This window comes from Anser anser (assembly GCF_964211835.1).
Source record: "Anser anser genome assembly, contig: HAP1_SCAFFOLD_124, whole genome shotgun sequence".
Lineage (NCBI taxonomy): Eukaryota > Metazoa > Chordata > Aves > Anseriformes > Anatidae > Anser > Anser anser.
The window spans coordinates 185,897-201,671 of record NW_028154057.1 but is presented as its reverse complement, the minus strand read 5'-3'; the positions used below and the strand labels follow the sequence as shown (position 1 = coordinate 201,671).

General features: G+C 49.6%; 1 protein-coding gene across 2 annotated transcripts in view; it reads right to left on the bottom strand.

Moving 5' to 3' along the window:
* Nucleotides 1–721: 721 nt before the first annotated feature.
* LOC310890865 (uncharacterized protein) overlaps nucleotides 722–15,775 on the bottom strand; it is a 105,788-nt gene continuing 90,734 nt past the window's right edge. Inside the window, exons 3-4 of one of the 2 annotated variants that reach the window (XM_083853176.1) lie at nucleotides 15,374–15,511; nucleotides 722–1,145 (exon numbers count right to left, since the gene is read on the bottom strand). In XM_083853176.1, coding sequence (XP_083709302.1) covers nucleotides 996–1,145; nucleotides 15,374–15,511 — 288 coding nt within the window. In that variant the 3' untranslated portion in view covers nucleotides 722–995. Of the gene's footprint in view, nucleotides 1,146–8,615; nucleotides 15,512–15,775 lie in introns of those variants that run through there. The other variant, XR_014577340.1, reaches the window with a different exon arrangement.

Sequence of the window (15,775 nt, the reverse complement as noted above, 5' to 3'; positions counted from 1 at the left end):
CTTTGCTCGCTCCCTGTGCCTCACCGCCTTGTCTTCCCTTTTCTTTGCGGTGTCGAATGCACGAGAAGCCCGACAGGCTCGGGAAGGCGGCCAGTCACTTGCACAAGAAGCAATAGGGCTGGATGCTCCTGAAATGCTGCTTGTTGCTGGCCGGGGCGGCACCCTGCCACAGTCATGGTGCCAGCCTGGCAGCTTTGTGCCTGGGTATCACTGTGAGATCAGGCTAACAGGATGAAGGCTTTGTTCCTCATCCCTTCTGCTGAGAGAGGGGTTTTGCCTCTCGGCAGCAGCTATCCCCAGGCTCTCAGCATATTTAAGCAAACTAAATGCAGCTACAGCCTCTTCTTTGTCTGAGACCTGATCTCAGCTGATGAGGAAGGAATGGGACCAGCAAACCCTTTCTGGCTGCAGCAGCTCAGGCCCGGCTGCCCTGGCCCTGGGGCAGGAGGAGCTGCCTGAAGACCCCCAGGGATGGCACGGAGGGGCTGCAGGCCTCCCAGGGGCTGGCTTGTGCCTCGGATGTCCCATCTGTGGGGCTGAGCCCTCTGTGCCCCCAGGAGCTGCCGTGCCCTTCAGAGGGACTGGGGCTGTGGTGGCAGTGCCCAGAGCCCTGCAGCAGCCTGCTCCGGACACTGCCCTGGGGCCAGCCCAGCATGAGAAGCTGGGCTGGGCTGGGCAGAGGGCAGGGAGGTGGGCAGAGGGCAGGAAGGTGGGAGTGCCTCCACAGCAGAAAGGGATCCCTCAGCCTCTGTCAGACACCCCTTCTGCCTCTCCCCTCATCCAGACCCTGCAGCCATGCGGTGCCACGTGCACCCACCCTTCCAACCTGTGATGAGTTTTAGGCCTTGGCGGTAACCAAGGTCATGCCCGCTTTAGGAGGAATCAAAGGGTGTCAGAGGCAAGCCCAGGACTCAGGGACCGGGCTCCTGGACATGTCCTGACATCACTCAAGAGCTACTCGAGTGCCCCAGGACGGGAACGGAGCCGGCACACACTTACTCAGGCTGGAGTCTCTCCAGCTTGGCTGCTGCTCCCAACTCCTCTGCTGGGGCAGGGTTCTCAGCCTTCCTCCACCTCTTCCTGACCTCCTTGCTCCTGGGCTGGGCTGGAGGACGGGGAGTCCAAGCATGTTGGCTGTTGAATCGCTGCAAGGAGAAGACGCTCTCATCAAACAGGACTGGACACACAGGTGCTGTTTCCCAGAGGACCTCTTGAAAGGGCCCTGCAACAGGACCTGGGAACCAGGCGACTCGGCGCTGCCAGCCCACGTCTGGCTGCTGCTTTTATCCCTCCCTTTCTGCTGACAACCTCTCCCTCACAGGGAGGAGCAGGCAAAGCCCTGCCCTGCGGCCTGGTGCCCGTCCTGCTCCCACCACCCTGGGACCTGCCGCCCTCGGAGCCCTGGCGGAGAGGATCGCTGCTGTTCTCAGCGCTGTTGATCACTGCCAGTAGCTGGGGTATCTGTTGGTCCTCCCCCTCAGACCAGGCTTCCCATGCAGCCATTTCTGCCCGGGCTTGCTCTTGTAGCTTTCGGTACGTGGGCCATGAGCTGTCTGTTTGGTCCCACTGTGAAGACAGGTTCCAGACCTCCTGGAGGAAAAAAAAACAAAACAAAAACACAACAGCAGACAGGATTGGTCTCAGCTGTCCCTCAGGCCTAACCCGCACTCCTGCCCCCTCGCCTCAGCCGGTCTGTCAGCAGTGCTTCGACCCTCCAGGATGAGGGGCCCTGAAGCTAGGCCAGGCTCCTCAACTCGTGACAAACACAGCTGAACAGCCCGCGGTGACCAAAGCCCTCTGCCATCAATGACCCAGAAAGGCCTTGTTCCTTTTCCATGGCCCCTGGTCAAAATGAAGTGGCTCATGGCAACACGGGAGGCAGTAAGAGGCAGGGAAGGTGTGCGGGACGCCACCTTCTGTCTCCTGAGGAAGAGATGAAGGAGGTAACAAACGTGGAAATGAACGCATCCCAAGGGACCTGCTCGGGATCGCTCCACACAAAGAGGCTTTTGCACAGGCCCAAACAGCACGGTCATTGCAGCAAGGCAGAGCAGGTACCTGCAGCGCTCTCCTGGAGGCTTCAGGAGCAGGGAGCGCAGTGGTGGTTGTAAGGAATGGTCCAGCAATTCGTGCCACTAAGGGATTTGAAGGGTTAACATTGAGGCCTGGGTTTAGGTGATAAGAGAACAAAGGGATTTCTTCAGAGAAAACCTGCTGACTCTGCACGGACGTGCAGTAACTTCTGACAGCCGGCCAAGAGACCACTAGATAAGGAGGAAGAATATGAGCCTCCCCGTCTGAGCGGCCCCCAAGAGACTAACAGAGACTGATAAGCAGGCGCACCTGGGAGGACTTTGGATTCGGGAAACCAATTATAATAACCCTGCCTCTTCTAGAAGTAGTAATGAATATGTATTAGCCTAGGAGCATAAAAACCAGCCGCCTTACGTAACAGGTGTGCGTCCTGGTGGAGCAGAGACTCCCGGCGCACCCAGCGCTGTTTGCTCGCCTCTATTCGTTTAATAAATTGTAAACTTTGATTGTAATCCTATTTGGGACTCAGTCATTTATAACAGTGGTGGACTTGGCTCGAGGAGCTGTTTCCTGCCTGTCTGCCTTCTTCGTCCCGGGGGAGCTGCCCGGACACGGGGGGAGCACACTGCAAACAGACACCAGGAGGAGGCTGCATGAGCCCAGGGGAATTCAGTCTCCAGTCCAAGCTCGCAAGCTGCGTCAGCCTCTGCAGCAGACGGCAGTTCCACAACGAGCGGGCGTATTGGACTGGCTGTGTTCACTTCAGCAGAGACAGAGAGAGCCAAACGCGAAGCTGTGGCACCACCTGCCTTCAGGAAGGCTCGGGATGCCCGCATCCAGGCCCTTTTTGGTGGAAGAAGGAGAGGAGCAGTGTCTTGCGCAAGGACAGGAGCCGAGAGACACCATTATGGCCCACCCGGGCTTTACTTCAGCTTCTCCTCTGTGGCCCTGAAACACGGTGCGCTCATGGGTGGAAAACAGGTTATCGCTGCGGAGCCAGTAGCATCAGAGAAAGCCGTCAGGTAAGGAGGGCAGTCATGCCATCTCCCTACCTCAGCACTCTCTTGTGCCTGCCACAACGTTTGGGATAGCGTTTGAAAAAAATGCCTGAAAGAAACTTTCCCAGGAAGCCTCCCGCTGGGTCAGCCAAGGGCTGCGGAGGAAATGCACTCACCTTGGGAACATCTGGATCCCACGAGCGGTGGTCTCGCCACTGAAGGCGGTCAGATGTGCCGGCCACATTCTCTGCAAAGAGACACAGACCTGCTGGAGGGTTTCTGAGGCGGTTTTCTCACGGCTCTCATTGACAGGAAGCAAACCTGTCTCCCAAGCCAAAAGAAAGCCTTCTCTCCAAAGCCCTCCTCCAAAGCCTCTTCCATGAACCTTTGTTCTGCTCTGGAGGAGCTGCATGGCAGAATATGGAGGCTGTACAGTAACACTGCCAGGCTTTTTGCAGGGGCAAGCGCCCAGATGCTCAGAAGAAACTCTCTTTGTTAACGGAGAAAGCAGCTAAGGGGGCAAGCGAGGGGAAGGGCATTTGACTGGCCTGCCATGTCCGGGCTGGCCAACAGCGGTCGGATTCCTCACCCTTCACTAGGATTCCCAAAGAAACTGAAGTAGCCCTCAAAACCTCACCAACTTACACTGTGGAGCAGTGCAACAAGGCCCGCAGTGCTCTCCAGACGTTTGACACAGTCCAGATAAAACTTCATGCACGGGAAACCATCTTCGCACGTCAGAACACCAATGTCCCTGAAGGCAAAGGGGACGTGCTCCTTGCTCCTCAGGAGGAAGCAGTACAAGAGGATGGTCTCTTGCACACAGTTCTTCACCACGTGCAGTGGGAAGGAGGTGGCTCGCGATAGCTGCACGCAGTTCAGCGGCTCGATCTTGACACCATCTGCAAGGAGAAGCAACATCCTCACTGCCACAGCAAGCCCAAGTTGCTTGCAACATTCAGAACAAGTTCCCAGAGAAAGGGTCGCTCAGACGAACTGCTCCTGGGGCACAGTTTCTTTTGGGGGAACTCAAGCTGTACCCTGACCGTCGGAGACAATCCTCTACTTCTCCCAGGCCTTTCCAAAGAGCAGGGAGAACAAACCGTTGCGGACATGGGGCAGGAAGAGGGGGGCTGCTGCCTTCTCACCAGGGAGGATCTCAGTGGGACAGTAGATCTCCTCCAGCCACAACTCATCGATGTCCAGCTGGAAGAAAGGTCTTTGAATCAAGAGCAGCTCTTCTTTGCCATGGAACTGCTCTCGGACAACACCAAAGGTCCCGAGTCCCGCAACCCAAACGCCCTGCACACAGAAAAGACAGAAAGGCCGAGGAGGGAGTTCTTGAGAGACGGGAAAAGGGATGACTGTCAGAGCAGGGGGACACTGCTCTGTGCCCTGCCCGCTCCTCAGGGACAATGGGGCAAGGTGGGGCACTTTGGAAAGCTTTGCAAAAGAGCCGCATCCTCTGTTTCTTTCGTCACCCCCCTCACAGGATTTGCCAACATCCCTTGGCTAGAGAAGCGCCCGGAGGTTTCCAGCACACGGATTAGGCCTGGGACTGACTGCCAGCAACTGTCCTAGGCACGGAGCCAGGATATTCCCCCATCTCTCTGCTCGCCCTCCCCACTCAGGCCGCAGGGAAGAGTGAAGCCCTAGGGTGTGCCAAACACCTGAGAGGCAGAGCACATCTGGCCTTGGTTTCTCTCCCAGCTGGCCAAGAAGCTGCTCCGGGCACCCCGGGCAGTCTCAGAGCACTGCCATGGTGCTCGAGCAGGGATTGCTCTGCAGGGCCCAGGACACCAGCCCACCTTACTCCGCTTCAGCTCTTCCAGAATGTACTCGGATACGGAGTACCGAGGCCCCCTCGGGACCCTGGGGTCCCCTCTAGTCCTTGACTAGAGGTGTGGTGCTGAGACCTTGTTCAGGTCCCTTGAGAAAGGCTGGGCATTGACAGATTGGCAGTGGATTCATCTGGTCTCAGCAGCATCTGGCTTCTTTTCAGGGTAACATAAATGTGATTGCCCTCCATCTACAAAAGCTCAGGCAGCTGGGGACAAGTCCAGCCAGCTCCCTCACTCTGCTCTGAGCCACAGGGAATCCCTTTGCCTCTCAGGTCTCACAACCATTCCCTGTGAGTGCAGCAGAAATGCTCAGGATTTCTGACTTCAGAGAACACTGTGTGGGCATGAAGAGGGGGAAGAGAATGTGTATAAAACATTGCCCCTAAAACTCCTTTCTGCCAACTACATTATGTAGCAGCGGAATGCAGATGTTAACATGCTGACATGAAGATGATCAGCATGCTGGAGCACCTCTCCTTCGAAGAAAGGCTGAGAGAGCTGGGGCTGAGCAGGGTGACCTCACTGCAGCTTTTCCGCATTTAAAGGGGTCTTCTAAAAATATGGAGAGCTATTTTTTTGATCAATCAAATCATGACAGGATCAGGGGAATGTTTTTAAACTAAAAGCGGGGAGATTTAGATTAGAGATTAGGAGGAAATTCTTCACTCAGAGGGAGGCGAGGTACTGAAACATATTGCCCAGATAGGCTGGGCATTCATTTCATCTGACAAAATCTGAAAATAAAACCTTGCCCTCCTGCTATGTTCCTGTGTACTCCCTGCACTGGGTCAGGACTGATTCCCTCGCGAGACCAGCAGCAGAGGCCCCTGCTCCTCATCGCACACTGAACCTTAAAAATGAAGCTCATGTCATGGAGCTAAATGAAAGATTCCAGCAGAGAAACAAAAAGCATTGGAGTATGGCAGGGGGAGGTCTACAAGGAATGGCATAGGGTTCACTCAGAGAAACCTGTCCTAACTTTTCATTGCCTTTTACTACATGTACAGATCTCCATACCCAACAGGCATCAGATGTCCAACAGCAGCTCCATCAGCGAGTTCCTCCTCCTGCCATTCGCAGACACGCGGGAGCTGCAGCTCCTGCACTTCGCGCTCTTCCTGGCCATCTACCTGGCTGCCCTCCTGGGCAACGGCCTCATCCTCACCGCCGCAGCCTGCGACCACCGCCTCCACACCCCCATGTACTTCTTCCTCCTCGACCTCGCCCTCCTCGACCTGGGCTGCATCTCCACCACTCTCCCCAAAGCCGTGGTCAACTCCCTCTGGGACACCAGGGCCATTTCCTTATACAGGATGTGCTGCCCAGGTCTTTTTCTTTTTCTTTTTGTTTTCAGCAGAGTGTTATCTTCTCACTGTCATGTCCTACGACCGCTACGTTGCCATCTGCAAGCCCCTGCACTATGGGAGCCTCCTGGGCAGCAGAGCTTGTGCCCAGATGGCAGCAGCTGCCTGGGGCAGTGGCTTTCTCCATGCTGTGCTGCACACTGCTAATGCATTTTCTCTGACACTTTGCCAAGGCAATGCTGTGGACCAGTTCTTCTGTGAAGTTCCAAAGATCCTCAAGCTCTCCTGCTCAAACTCCTACCTCAGGGAAGTTTGGATAATTATGGTTGGATTCTGTTTAGCGTCTGGGTGTTTTGTTTTCATCGTGCTGTCCTATGTGCAGATTTTCAGGGCTGTACTGAGGATGCCCTCTGAGCAGGGACAGCTCAAAGCCTTTTCCACGTGCCTCCCTCACCTGGCCGTGGCCTCCCTGTTTCTCAGCATGACCATATTTGCCTACCTGAAGTCCCCCTCCATCTCACCATCTCTGGACCTGGTGGTGGCAGTTCTGTACTCAGTTGTGCCACCGGCATTGAACCCCCTCATCTACAGCATGAGAAACAAGGAGCTTAAGAGTGCTGTTAGGAAAGTGATTGCATGGATATTTCTGATTAGTGATAAATTTCCCCTCTATCTACACAAATGACTTCCCTTGCAGGCCTGCTCCTTGTTTATCATTATTGAAGTTTTTATCCTCAGTATCATTTGCATTTACTAATTTCTTAGAAATATGTTTCTTTATTCATCGGCCACCTACTGCGGAATGAAACTGTTCTGTTTACTCTCGAGGCTTTATAATATGTGTATAACAGCAGGCCAGAGTAAACTCTGTGATAGCGTCTGCCTAATAAAATTGCATCTCCCCAGTGCTCTTCTTGAAGACTTGGTTCTTCTTTCAAAGCTGGTGCCAAGACCAGGGCTGAGCAGCTGCTCCCCGAAAAGCCTGTTGCTCCACGGATAAGGCAAAGAAAAAGCTCATTTTGTGAGCTGTGAGAGACCGAGGGTAGGATTTAGGAGTAAGCTGTTGGTGTCTGATGACAGCAGAAATGGTGAACAGTCACTGAGGTACACAGCCGTGACTGTCCCACAACTGTCAGGGCAGAGGACATCCTCCAGGAAATTAACGGGGAGCTGCCTGAAGCTGCCACAACCATGGAACCCAGTGAGAGGGTTTGGCAGCAGTGATCCCAACCCAGCTGGGTCTACTTCTCACCCTGTGCAGCTGTGTCTGTTTGCTTCTGTCCTGCAGTTCCTAGGGCCAGCACGCATCCTTGAGACAGTTTCCCCCAAGCTATCTGTTGGCCCTTACCTCAAAAGTCACCACCGGACGAGGCTTCTCAGCTCACGTACACCTGAAGGACTGGAGTGAAGCTGTGATCACAGAAAGAGCAAGCCCTTACATCCTTGCAACATCCTTGGATCTCTGCATGGCTGGAAGCCTCTGCAAGCCCCATGGGAAAAGAGAGCCTACTGAGAACATCCTGATGCTCCATATACCATCCCCTCAGGCCATCAAGAAAGGTCCCTCAGCCCTAAGATCCAGCCCAGCTTCTTGTTGCATCAGCAGCCAGGAGAAATTGCCCCAGAATACCCAACACTCTTGCGCTAGCAAGCAAATACGCCCATGTGTGTACATAAACACACCGTCTTGTACACACACACAAACGTGCACACACGGATACAGCTGAGCACACACAAACCGGTTCAACTGGGAACAGCATTTGCCCAGGGTAGGCAGTGACTGGAGCCTCACAAAGGGAGGGATCAGTCAAGCTGGAGTCACCCACAGGGACAGTACCGAATTAAGATGTCCACAGGCAAAAGATGACTCTGCAGCTCCTGTGGGATTCAGTGGGAGACAGCATGCACAAGGAAGGGAAGACACACAGGGACTGATGCTGTATAACCTGCCAGGCACCTAAGCACCGCACAGCCGTTTTTTCCCCTCTCCCCTCACAGCAGGATGAATGAGATGTTATAAATGACTGAGTCCCAAATAAGATTACAATCAAAGTTTACAATTTATTAAACGAATAGAGGCGAGCAAACAGCGCTGGGTGCGCCGGGAGTCTCTGCTCCACCAGGACGCACACCTGTTACTTAAGGCGGCTGGTTTTTATGCTCCTAGGCTAATACATATTCATTACTACTTCTAGAAGAGGCAGGGTTATTATAATTGGTTTCCCGAATCCAAAGTCCTCCCAGGTGCGCCTGCTTATCAGTCTCTGTTGGTTTCTCGGGGGCCGCTCAGACGGGGAGGCTCATATTCTTCCTCCTTATCTAGTGGTCTCTTGGGTGGCTGTCAGAAGTTACTGCACGTCTGTGCAAAGTCAGCAGTTTTTCTCTGAAGAAATCCCTTTGTTCTCTTCTCGCCTAAACCCAGGCCTCAATGTTAACCCTTCACACCCCTTAGTGGCACGAATTGCTGGACTATTCCTTACAATTCCTCCCTTTTTTTTTTTTTAATATCATCAATTCGTGTCTCTTCTTCAACTTTTGTTAGTAGCAGTTGGATTTCATCAGTCAGTTCTCGGGGTGTCCATTTCTTAAGCATCATTATCGACACATCACCTTTTCTCTCCCAAAGTCATCACAAATTGGGTGCTATTTATTATCCGCCGTATCAACAACGTAAAGCAAGGTATCATACAAGGTATAAACAATAATGTCATTACACCACATAAAAATAAAAATAGCATTCTTTTAACCCATGGTCCACCGGGCAACCATGGAAAGAAATCCCAATCCATACCCTTCCAAGTTTGTACTGGGACGTGGGCTAGCTTTTTAATTTCTTTTGTTATCTGCTGAACCACTTTTCCATTATCATCAATTTGTAAACAACAATTAGAATCGTTCAGTTTTCCACACACTCCCCCTTCTTCTGCTAGTAAATAGTCTAAGACCATTCTACGTTGAAAGATAGCATTCCTCATCTGAGTGGATTGATCAGCCAGAAGATCCAAGGTCGTCGCTGTTTGATTGGTTACAACTTCGAGGATAGCTTGCGACCTAATTGTTCGGTTCAAATTATAAATAGGTTCTCGGGCTCCTGATACCAACTCATTCGGGTTCCACGTAGCTGGCCCATAATGCTGTATGATTCTTTCAGGAGGCCATTCATCCTTTCCCCATTTTTGGGCACTATCCCCGGATAAGGAAGTATCAATAGATCGTTTTACTCTGTTCAGGTCATCATATAATCTTATTCCTAAATGATTTCCTTGTGTTTGTGACAATAAAAAGAACAAGGGTCTTATGTACCCCACATAGCATATTCCCGACCAGTTTCCGGGTAGCCTCTTGTAAGCATGTTTGCCACACACCCAATAATGTCTCTTTAGGGCCCACGTCCCGTTTGGAAAATGGCCATCCCATCCATCTTTACCCTTTGGGGCGTGATAATACAGAGTGTCCTTGTTACCGAGTGGTCCTGTTACAATGTCTGCCCCGTTTGTACTCGTATATGCACGCTTCCAAGCTCCCACGTTGGGTTTCCACTTACAGTCACAATTCAGTTCTCTTTGGCGACCTGTCATATTATAAGCCTTTTTCGCCGTCCAATCTTGAAAGTGTGGGAAGCGCCTTCAATCATGGGGTTGGGCCCGCTTTCAGAGCTTGTGTTACCATTCAACCCTTCAGGGTGATCCAGCTCCTGGAAAAACTAATCACAATTTTATTATGGGTTTAAAAGGTTCTCATGTTATTTTTCTCAGGACAAACTGATCTTGGTGTGGGAGAAGTCCGGTCGAGGCACTCTCACTTGGCGGTCAATACCCATAGGGGTTGCCTCCCTCGGTAGACCATACACGCCGCAGTGGAGGGTCCTACCCCAGTCTTGCCTTCTCCCTTTCCTCCCTTCAGCCTTGTCCTCTTTATCCAGTGCCCTTAATTCATGCAGAACCTCATTGCTGGGATATCAGTTCCTCTTTAGTCTCAGTTTCAGTTCCCCAGGAGTGGACTCAACCCTCCAGGCTTCGGTAGTTATTGGTCCTTTTATTCTGGATGCGTGGGTCCAACCCCTTTCTGCTGTTCTCACAGCTGTTTCAGTAGTAAGTAAAACAAGGTACAGTCCCTCCCATCGGGGGTTCAATGATTCTTCTCTCCAGGTTTTTATTAAGACCTTGTCTCCTGGTTGTATTTTATGAATAGCAAATCCTAAAGGTGGTGTCTGAGTCATCATCCCAATTTCTCTTATCTCCTGTAATCTCCTTCCAATGGTAATTATGTATTTCTGGATACTATGATCCTCAACTACATTGTTCCCTAGGGGCATCCCTTGAGAATAAGGCATACCATATAACATTTCATATGATGATAACCAGTCTCACTGTGTGGTTTAGTTCTTATGTTTAAAAGTGCCAATGGTAAGCATTTCGTCCAGGGCAGCTGTGTCTTGATCATTAACTTAGCCAATTGTTGTTTTATTGTTTGATTCATCCTTTCTACTTTCCCTGAGCTTTGTGGGTGCCACGGAGTGTGGTATTCCCACTGAATACCTTTCAAGGGGTACATCCTTCAAATCTTTGTGGCTGGCGTATGTTCGATTATTTCCACACAACTGTGTTCCAACGGTCCTTCTTCTGGAACGGTTCCTAGAAATACTGCTGGATATAACAGGTTAGTCGTTTTCAAGGTTATGTCATCTTGTTCAGTTAGGATTGCCTGATATTTCATCATCCAGCTGGGTGATAACCAGTGCCCCCCCCCCCTTTGTTCCAAAACGGTTGTTACCATATGTGGTCCAAAAACTTCAATACGTTTTCCCATTTGAAGGCAAATAATTTTCTACTATCTTTATCAAGAGGTATGCAAAAGAAGGCATCCTTTAAATCTATCACGGTAAACCATTTATATTTCCCTTTCACAGATGTTAACAATGTGTAAGGATTAGCTACTACCGGGTGAATGTCCTTTGTTATTTCATTTATTGCTCTAAGATCTTGTACAAATCTATACTCGCCATTCGGCTTCTTTACTGGAAAAATTGGAGTATTGTATTCCGATTTACATTCTTCCAGAATCTGATATTTGAGAAATTTGTCAATAATTTTCACCATTCCTGTGCCTAGCTTCTATCTTAAGTGGATATTGTTTGATTCAAACAGGTTTGGCTCCTTCCTTTAATTCCACCTTTACCAGTTGTGCCAGTTTCGACTTCCCTGGTACATCTGTTTCCCGTACTGTTGCTATAACTGCATTTTCTGCTTCTCTTGGAATATTAACAAAGGGTTTATCTTTGATCATTAGGATTTGGCCTACTTTGGACTCAGGTACCTTCATTATTAATTCTCCATCCTCAAAGGTTATTGTTGCATCTAATTTGGCTAATAGATCCCGTCCCAAGAGTGGCATCGGGCATTCTGGTACATACTAAAATTCATGGGTTAGTTCCTTACCCCCAAAACGCAAATCAAGGGGTCGTAAGAATGACCATTCCTCCTCTTTCCCTGTGGCTCCAATTATTGTAGTTGTCTTAGTTCCTAATCGTCCTTTTAAACTATTTAACACTGAATATGTTGCTCCTATTACATTTACAGCCTAATTAACACAGAGAAAGAAGCTCCCATAACCAACAAAAAATTCAAGCCTCTGTCTTCGTTTCCTAGCTTTATTTCAACTAGTGGACCTGCTAGGGTAGATGCCCCAGGTCCCCATCATTCCTGACTGTTGTAAGTTTGTCCTGCAGCCTAAGACAATTTCTTTCTGATATCAGGGGCTGATTGCCCTGGAAAGAGGCTAGCCAGTTGCCTCTCTCTCTCTCTTTTTTTTTTTTTTTTTAAGCCAGGTCCATTTTTTTTTTCCATTGCATTTCAAAGTTGGTCCAGAAATTCAAAAATTCCATAAATTCCATAGGGGTTTCTTTTGGACCTTGTTGGAACAGATTCTCATTTCCCAATTTAACCAGATTTTAGTATTTACATAATTTCCGGGGTGATTAGGGTCTCAGTGAGGGGGTCGGTCAGGGGAATGCAATCGTTGAAAGTTCCCTGAGCGGTCCCATTGGCAATCTGAGCTCACACAGGAACTCAGGTTGTTTCAAGAGTTAGCTGCTTTTCTGTTTCCACGACAACTCTCTCGGACCCATCACGGTCCCCCTGCCCCAGAGGGTTCACACCCGCGATTTAGAGATCTCAGCCTCGGGTTGAGACGGAACTATTAACATTCCTACATCCTCTTTCCCTGATCTCAGCCTCGGGTTGAGACGGAACTATTAACATTCCTACATCCTCTTTCCCTGCTCATTCAACTTCAAACAGCTCTGTTAAATACTACATGCCACACAACCTTTAACACCTTCAACAATCCTTTTAACACTTCCTTTATCTTTCTCCAGCCCGTACTTTTCTAATGCCAACACCAAAGGCTCAGTCAGGGGCCAACTTAATTCCAAACCTTTTCCCTCCAACATGCTGAAACAACATATCACTATACAACATTTCATCCTATTTTCCTTCTCTCCTCAAAAACATTAATTGCAAGACACTGTTATAGTCGATTGATCCATAAAGTGGCCATTTAGTTTATATAGTGGCCACCATTGATTGCAATACTTAGTGAAAGTCCTCTTGCTTTCTGTGCCCCCATTTCTAACAATATCCTTCCAATGTGCCAATATGCACCCAAGGAGGCTTTTTTTTTTTTTTTAGGACGTCTTTTTTTTTGGATTTTCCCCTTTTCCTTGATTTCCCATTCCCTTTTATTTATTTATATTAGTTACTGTCCCTTGTTTCAATTTCCACGCAAACCTTTTTATTGCAGGTTTTTACTATCTTTTCCTAATCTTCTTCCCAAATGTCCCAATTCTCTGGGATTAAACTCTTCTTTCCACATACAAACTTTACTATTTCAGATTATTAATGAGCCCCTTTCCAATCATAAATCCGCAGGACTTCGGAAAAAACACCTGAAGCACTCAGCCTTCTGTCTTCTAGACAAACAATACCACCTTTTCCACAAAATTTACATTTCAATAAGACCGAATTTCAAGCCAAATGCTAATTTTTCTCATGCACTTTGTTAGTAAGCCTACACAAAACAAGGAATCACTCCTGTGTATCCGTCAAGATGGGGGTTTAAAAAGGTATTGAGGCCTAAATAAATTCGCTCTCCCCCTTCTTACCGAATTCCCAGGGCTCAGGCCCGAACCACCAAAGAAGTGGCTCTCCGTTCTACCACTTTGATAATCAGTCAGCCCCCCTCCCCCGATACTTGGGAAACTGACCGAACACCACCGCGAATATACCCAAACTTCTAAACTGTTACTTAGATAATGCTCCCACCTTCCTCCTTGACACAGTCAAAACATTTAAGAACAAAACAGGATTACAAGATGCACCACCGGGGGTGGATTGTTAGGATATAGAGGTGGTAGGTTATCCAATGACTCCCATTCATCATCTTTTTCTTTTTCCTTTTTTTTTTATTTTTTACTTTTTTGTTCTCTTCTTCGTCAAACTTCTCATCTGCTTTTAGTGTAAATATTGAGGCTGGAAAAGGACGTGAGATCCTGATCCATAATCCTGCATAATCACTTTCCTCCTGGCTAAAAGGTTCCTTTGAATTAACATGTATATTTAAGGCCTGGCAAACCCAGTCTTCAAAGGATCCGAAAACGGGCCAAAAGACATGTGGTCTTAAAGGCTCCTTTGGCCATTCTGTCATACAATACTGAACCATTTTTAATTTACTTTTTCCCTTTTCTGGGGCCCCTATCGTTCCAATTTCTAATCATTATCGCTAATGAACTTTCTGGTGGTATGTCTGGTAATTTGCTCCCTTTTCTCTGGTCCCAGGTCTTCAATTTTGTCTGACCCATCTAGGAATTTTACTGTGGCAATTCCTACAGCCCTTGGTTGCCTTAGTGAGAGTGTCTTGCAGGGGGTTTAGGACCTATCACCCACCCACGAATCCTATAGGAATCGCTTCGGTCCTTCACCGGCCAAGTCCCTCGCGGGAGATTGGAACCGCGGCTAGAAGACCTCCACAATCGCTTCGGAACTACGTTCCGTCTCAGTCACACTCTCACACACACAGGCAACCGAATCCCACCCAACCGAACGGTATACGCCTTAAATACTTACGACTCCGTCGTCTTCATTCGGATCTTCGCGCGCAGAATTACGGGCAAAATATAGTGCTGCAGCCGGCAAAGGGAGCTCATAAAAAAATCTAAATCTTTGCTTGCCCTTATTCAGGTTCAAGATGGCATTAGCCCCGACCTGACTCGAACAGGAGCCACCAAATGGTGGGGGCGCCCCTCCTAGATCAAGTCAGAATTCAGGAACCAAGACCATACCGGACGAGCCCCCAGTTGTTATAAATGACTGAGTCCCAAATAGGATTACAATCAAAGTTTACAATTTATTAAATGAATAGAGGCAAGCAAACAGCGCTGGGTGCGTCCTGGTGGAGCAGAGACTCCCGGCGCACCCAGCGCTGTTTGCTTGCCTCTATTCATTTAATAAATTGTAAACTTTGATTGTAATCCTATTTGGGACTCAGTCATTTATAACAGAGAGAATTGAAAAAGCAAAAAGTGTGAGAACTCGGGGGTTCAGATAGTTAACAACTTCATAAGAAAGAAAACAAAGAAATAAACCAACAAATATAAGGGGAAAAACAAATACGAAAAAAACCACCTTCTTCTCGTATTTATAGGCATTGGTGAGATCCCTTCAGACCCTCCTCTGCTCTAGGCTAAAAACGTCCCTTATCACCCTGAGCCCGTGTAGAAACAAGCAAAACAAGGTCCCTATTTAGAGTCTGTTTTCTGGTGAGTGTGTTTGACAGCAACTGCGCAAGAAGACCCAAGCCCTCAGGTGCTATCCCGAGCAGCTTCCCTTCACATGATGCAAATGCTGTGGCAAAGACTTATCCCTTGCTCGTCCCCGCCTGCAGTCACAGGACTGCCACACAGCAGGGCCCTGCAACAGGACCTGGGAACCAGGCGACTCGGCGCTGCCAGCCCACGTCTGGCTGCTGCTTTTATCCCTCCCTTTCTGCTGACAACCTCTCCCTCACAGGGAGGAGCAGGCAAAGCCCTGCCCTGCGGCCTGGTGCCCGTCCTGCTCCCACCACCCTGGGACCTGCCGCCCTCGGAGCCCTGGCGGAGAGGATCGCTGCTGTTCTCAGCGCTGTTGATCACTGCCAGTACCTGGGGTATCTGTTGGTCCTCCCCCTCAGACCAGGCTTCCCATGCAGCCATTTCTGCCCGGGCTTGCTCTTGTCGCTTTCGGTACGTGGGCCATGAGCTGTCTGTTTGGTCCCACTTTGAAGACAGGTTCCAGACCTCCTGGAGGAAAAAAAAAAACAAAAACAAAACAAAAACACAACAGCAGACAGGATTGGTCTCAGCTGTCCCTCAGGCCTAACCCGCACTCCTGCCCCCTCGCCTCAGCCGGTCTGTCAGCAGTGCTTCGACCCTCCAGGATGAGGGGCCCTGAAGCTAGGCCAGGCTCCTCAACTCGTGACAAACACAGCTGAACAGCCCGCGGTGACCAAAGCCCTCTGCCATCAATGACCCAGAAAGGCCTTGTTCCTTTTCCATGGCCCCTGG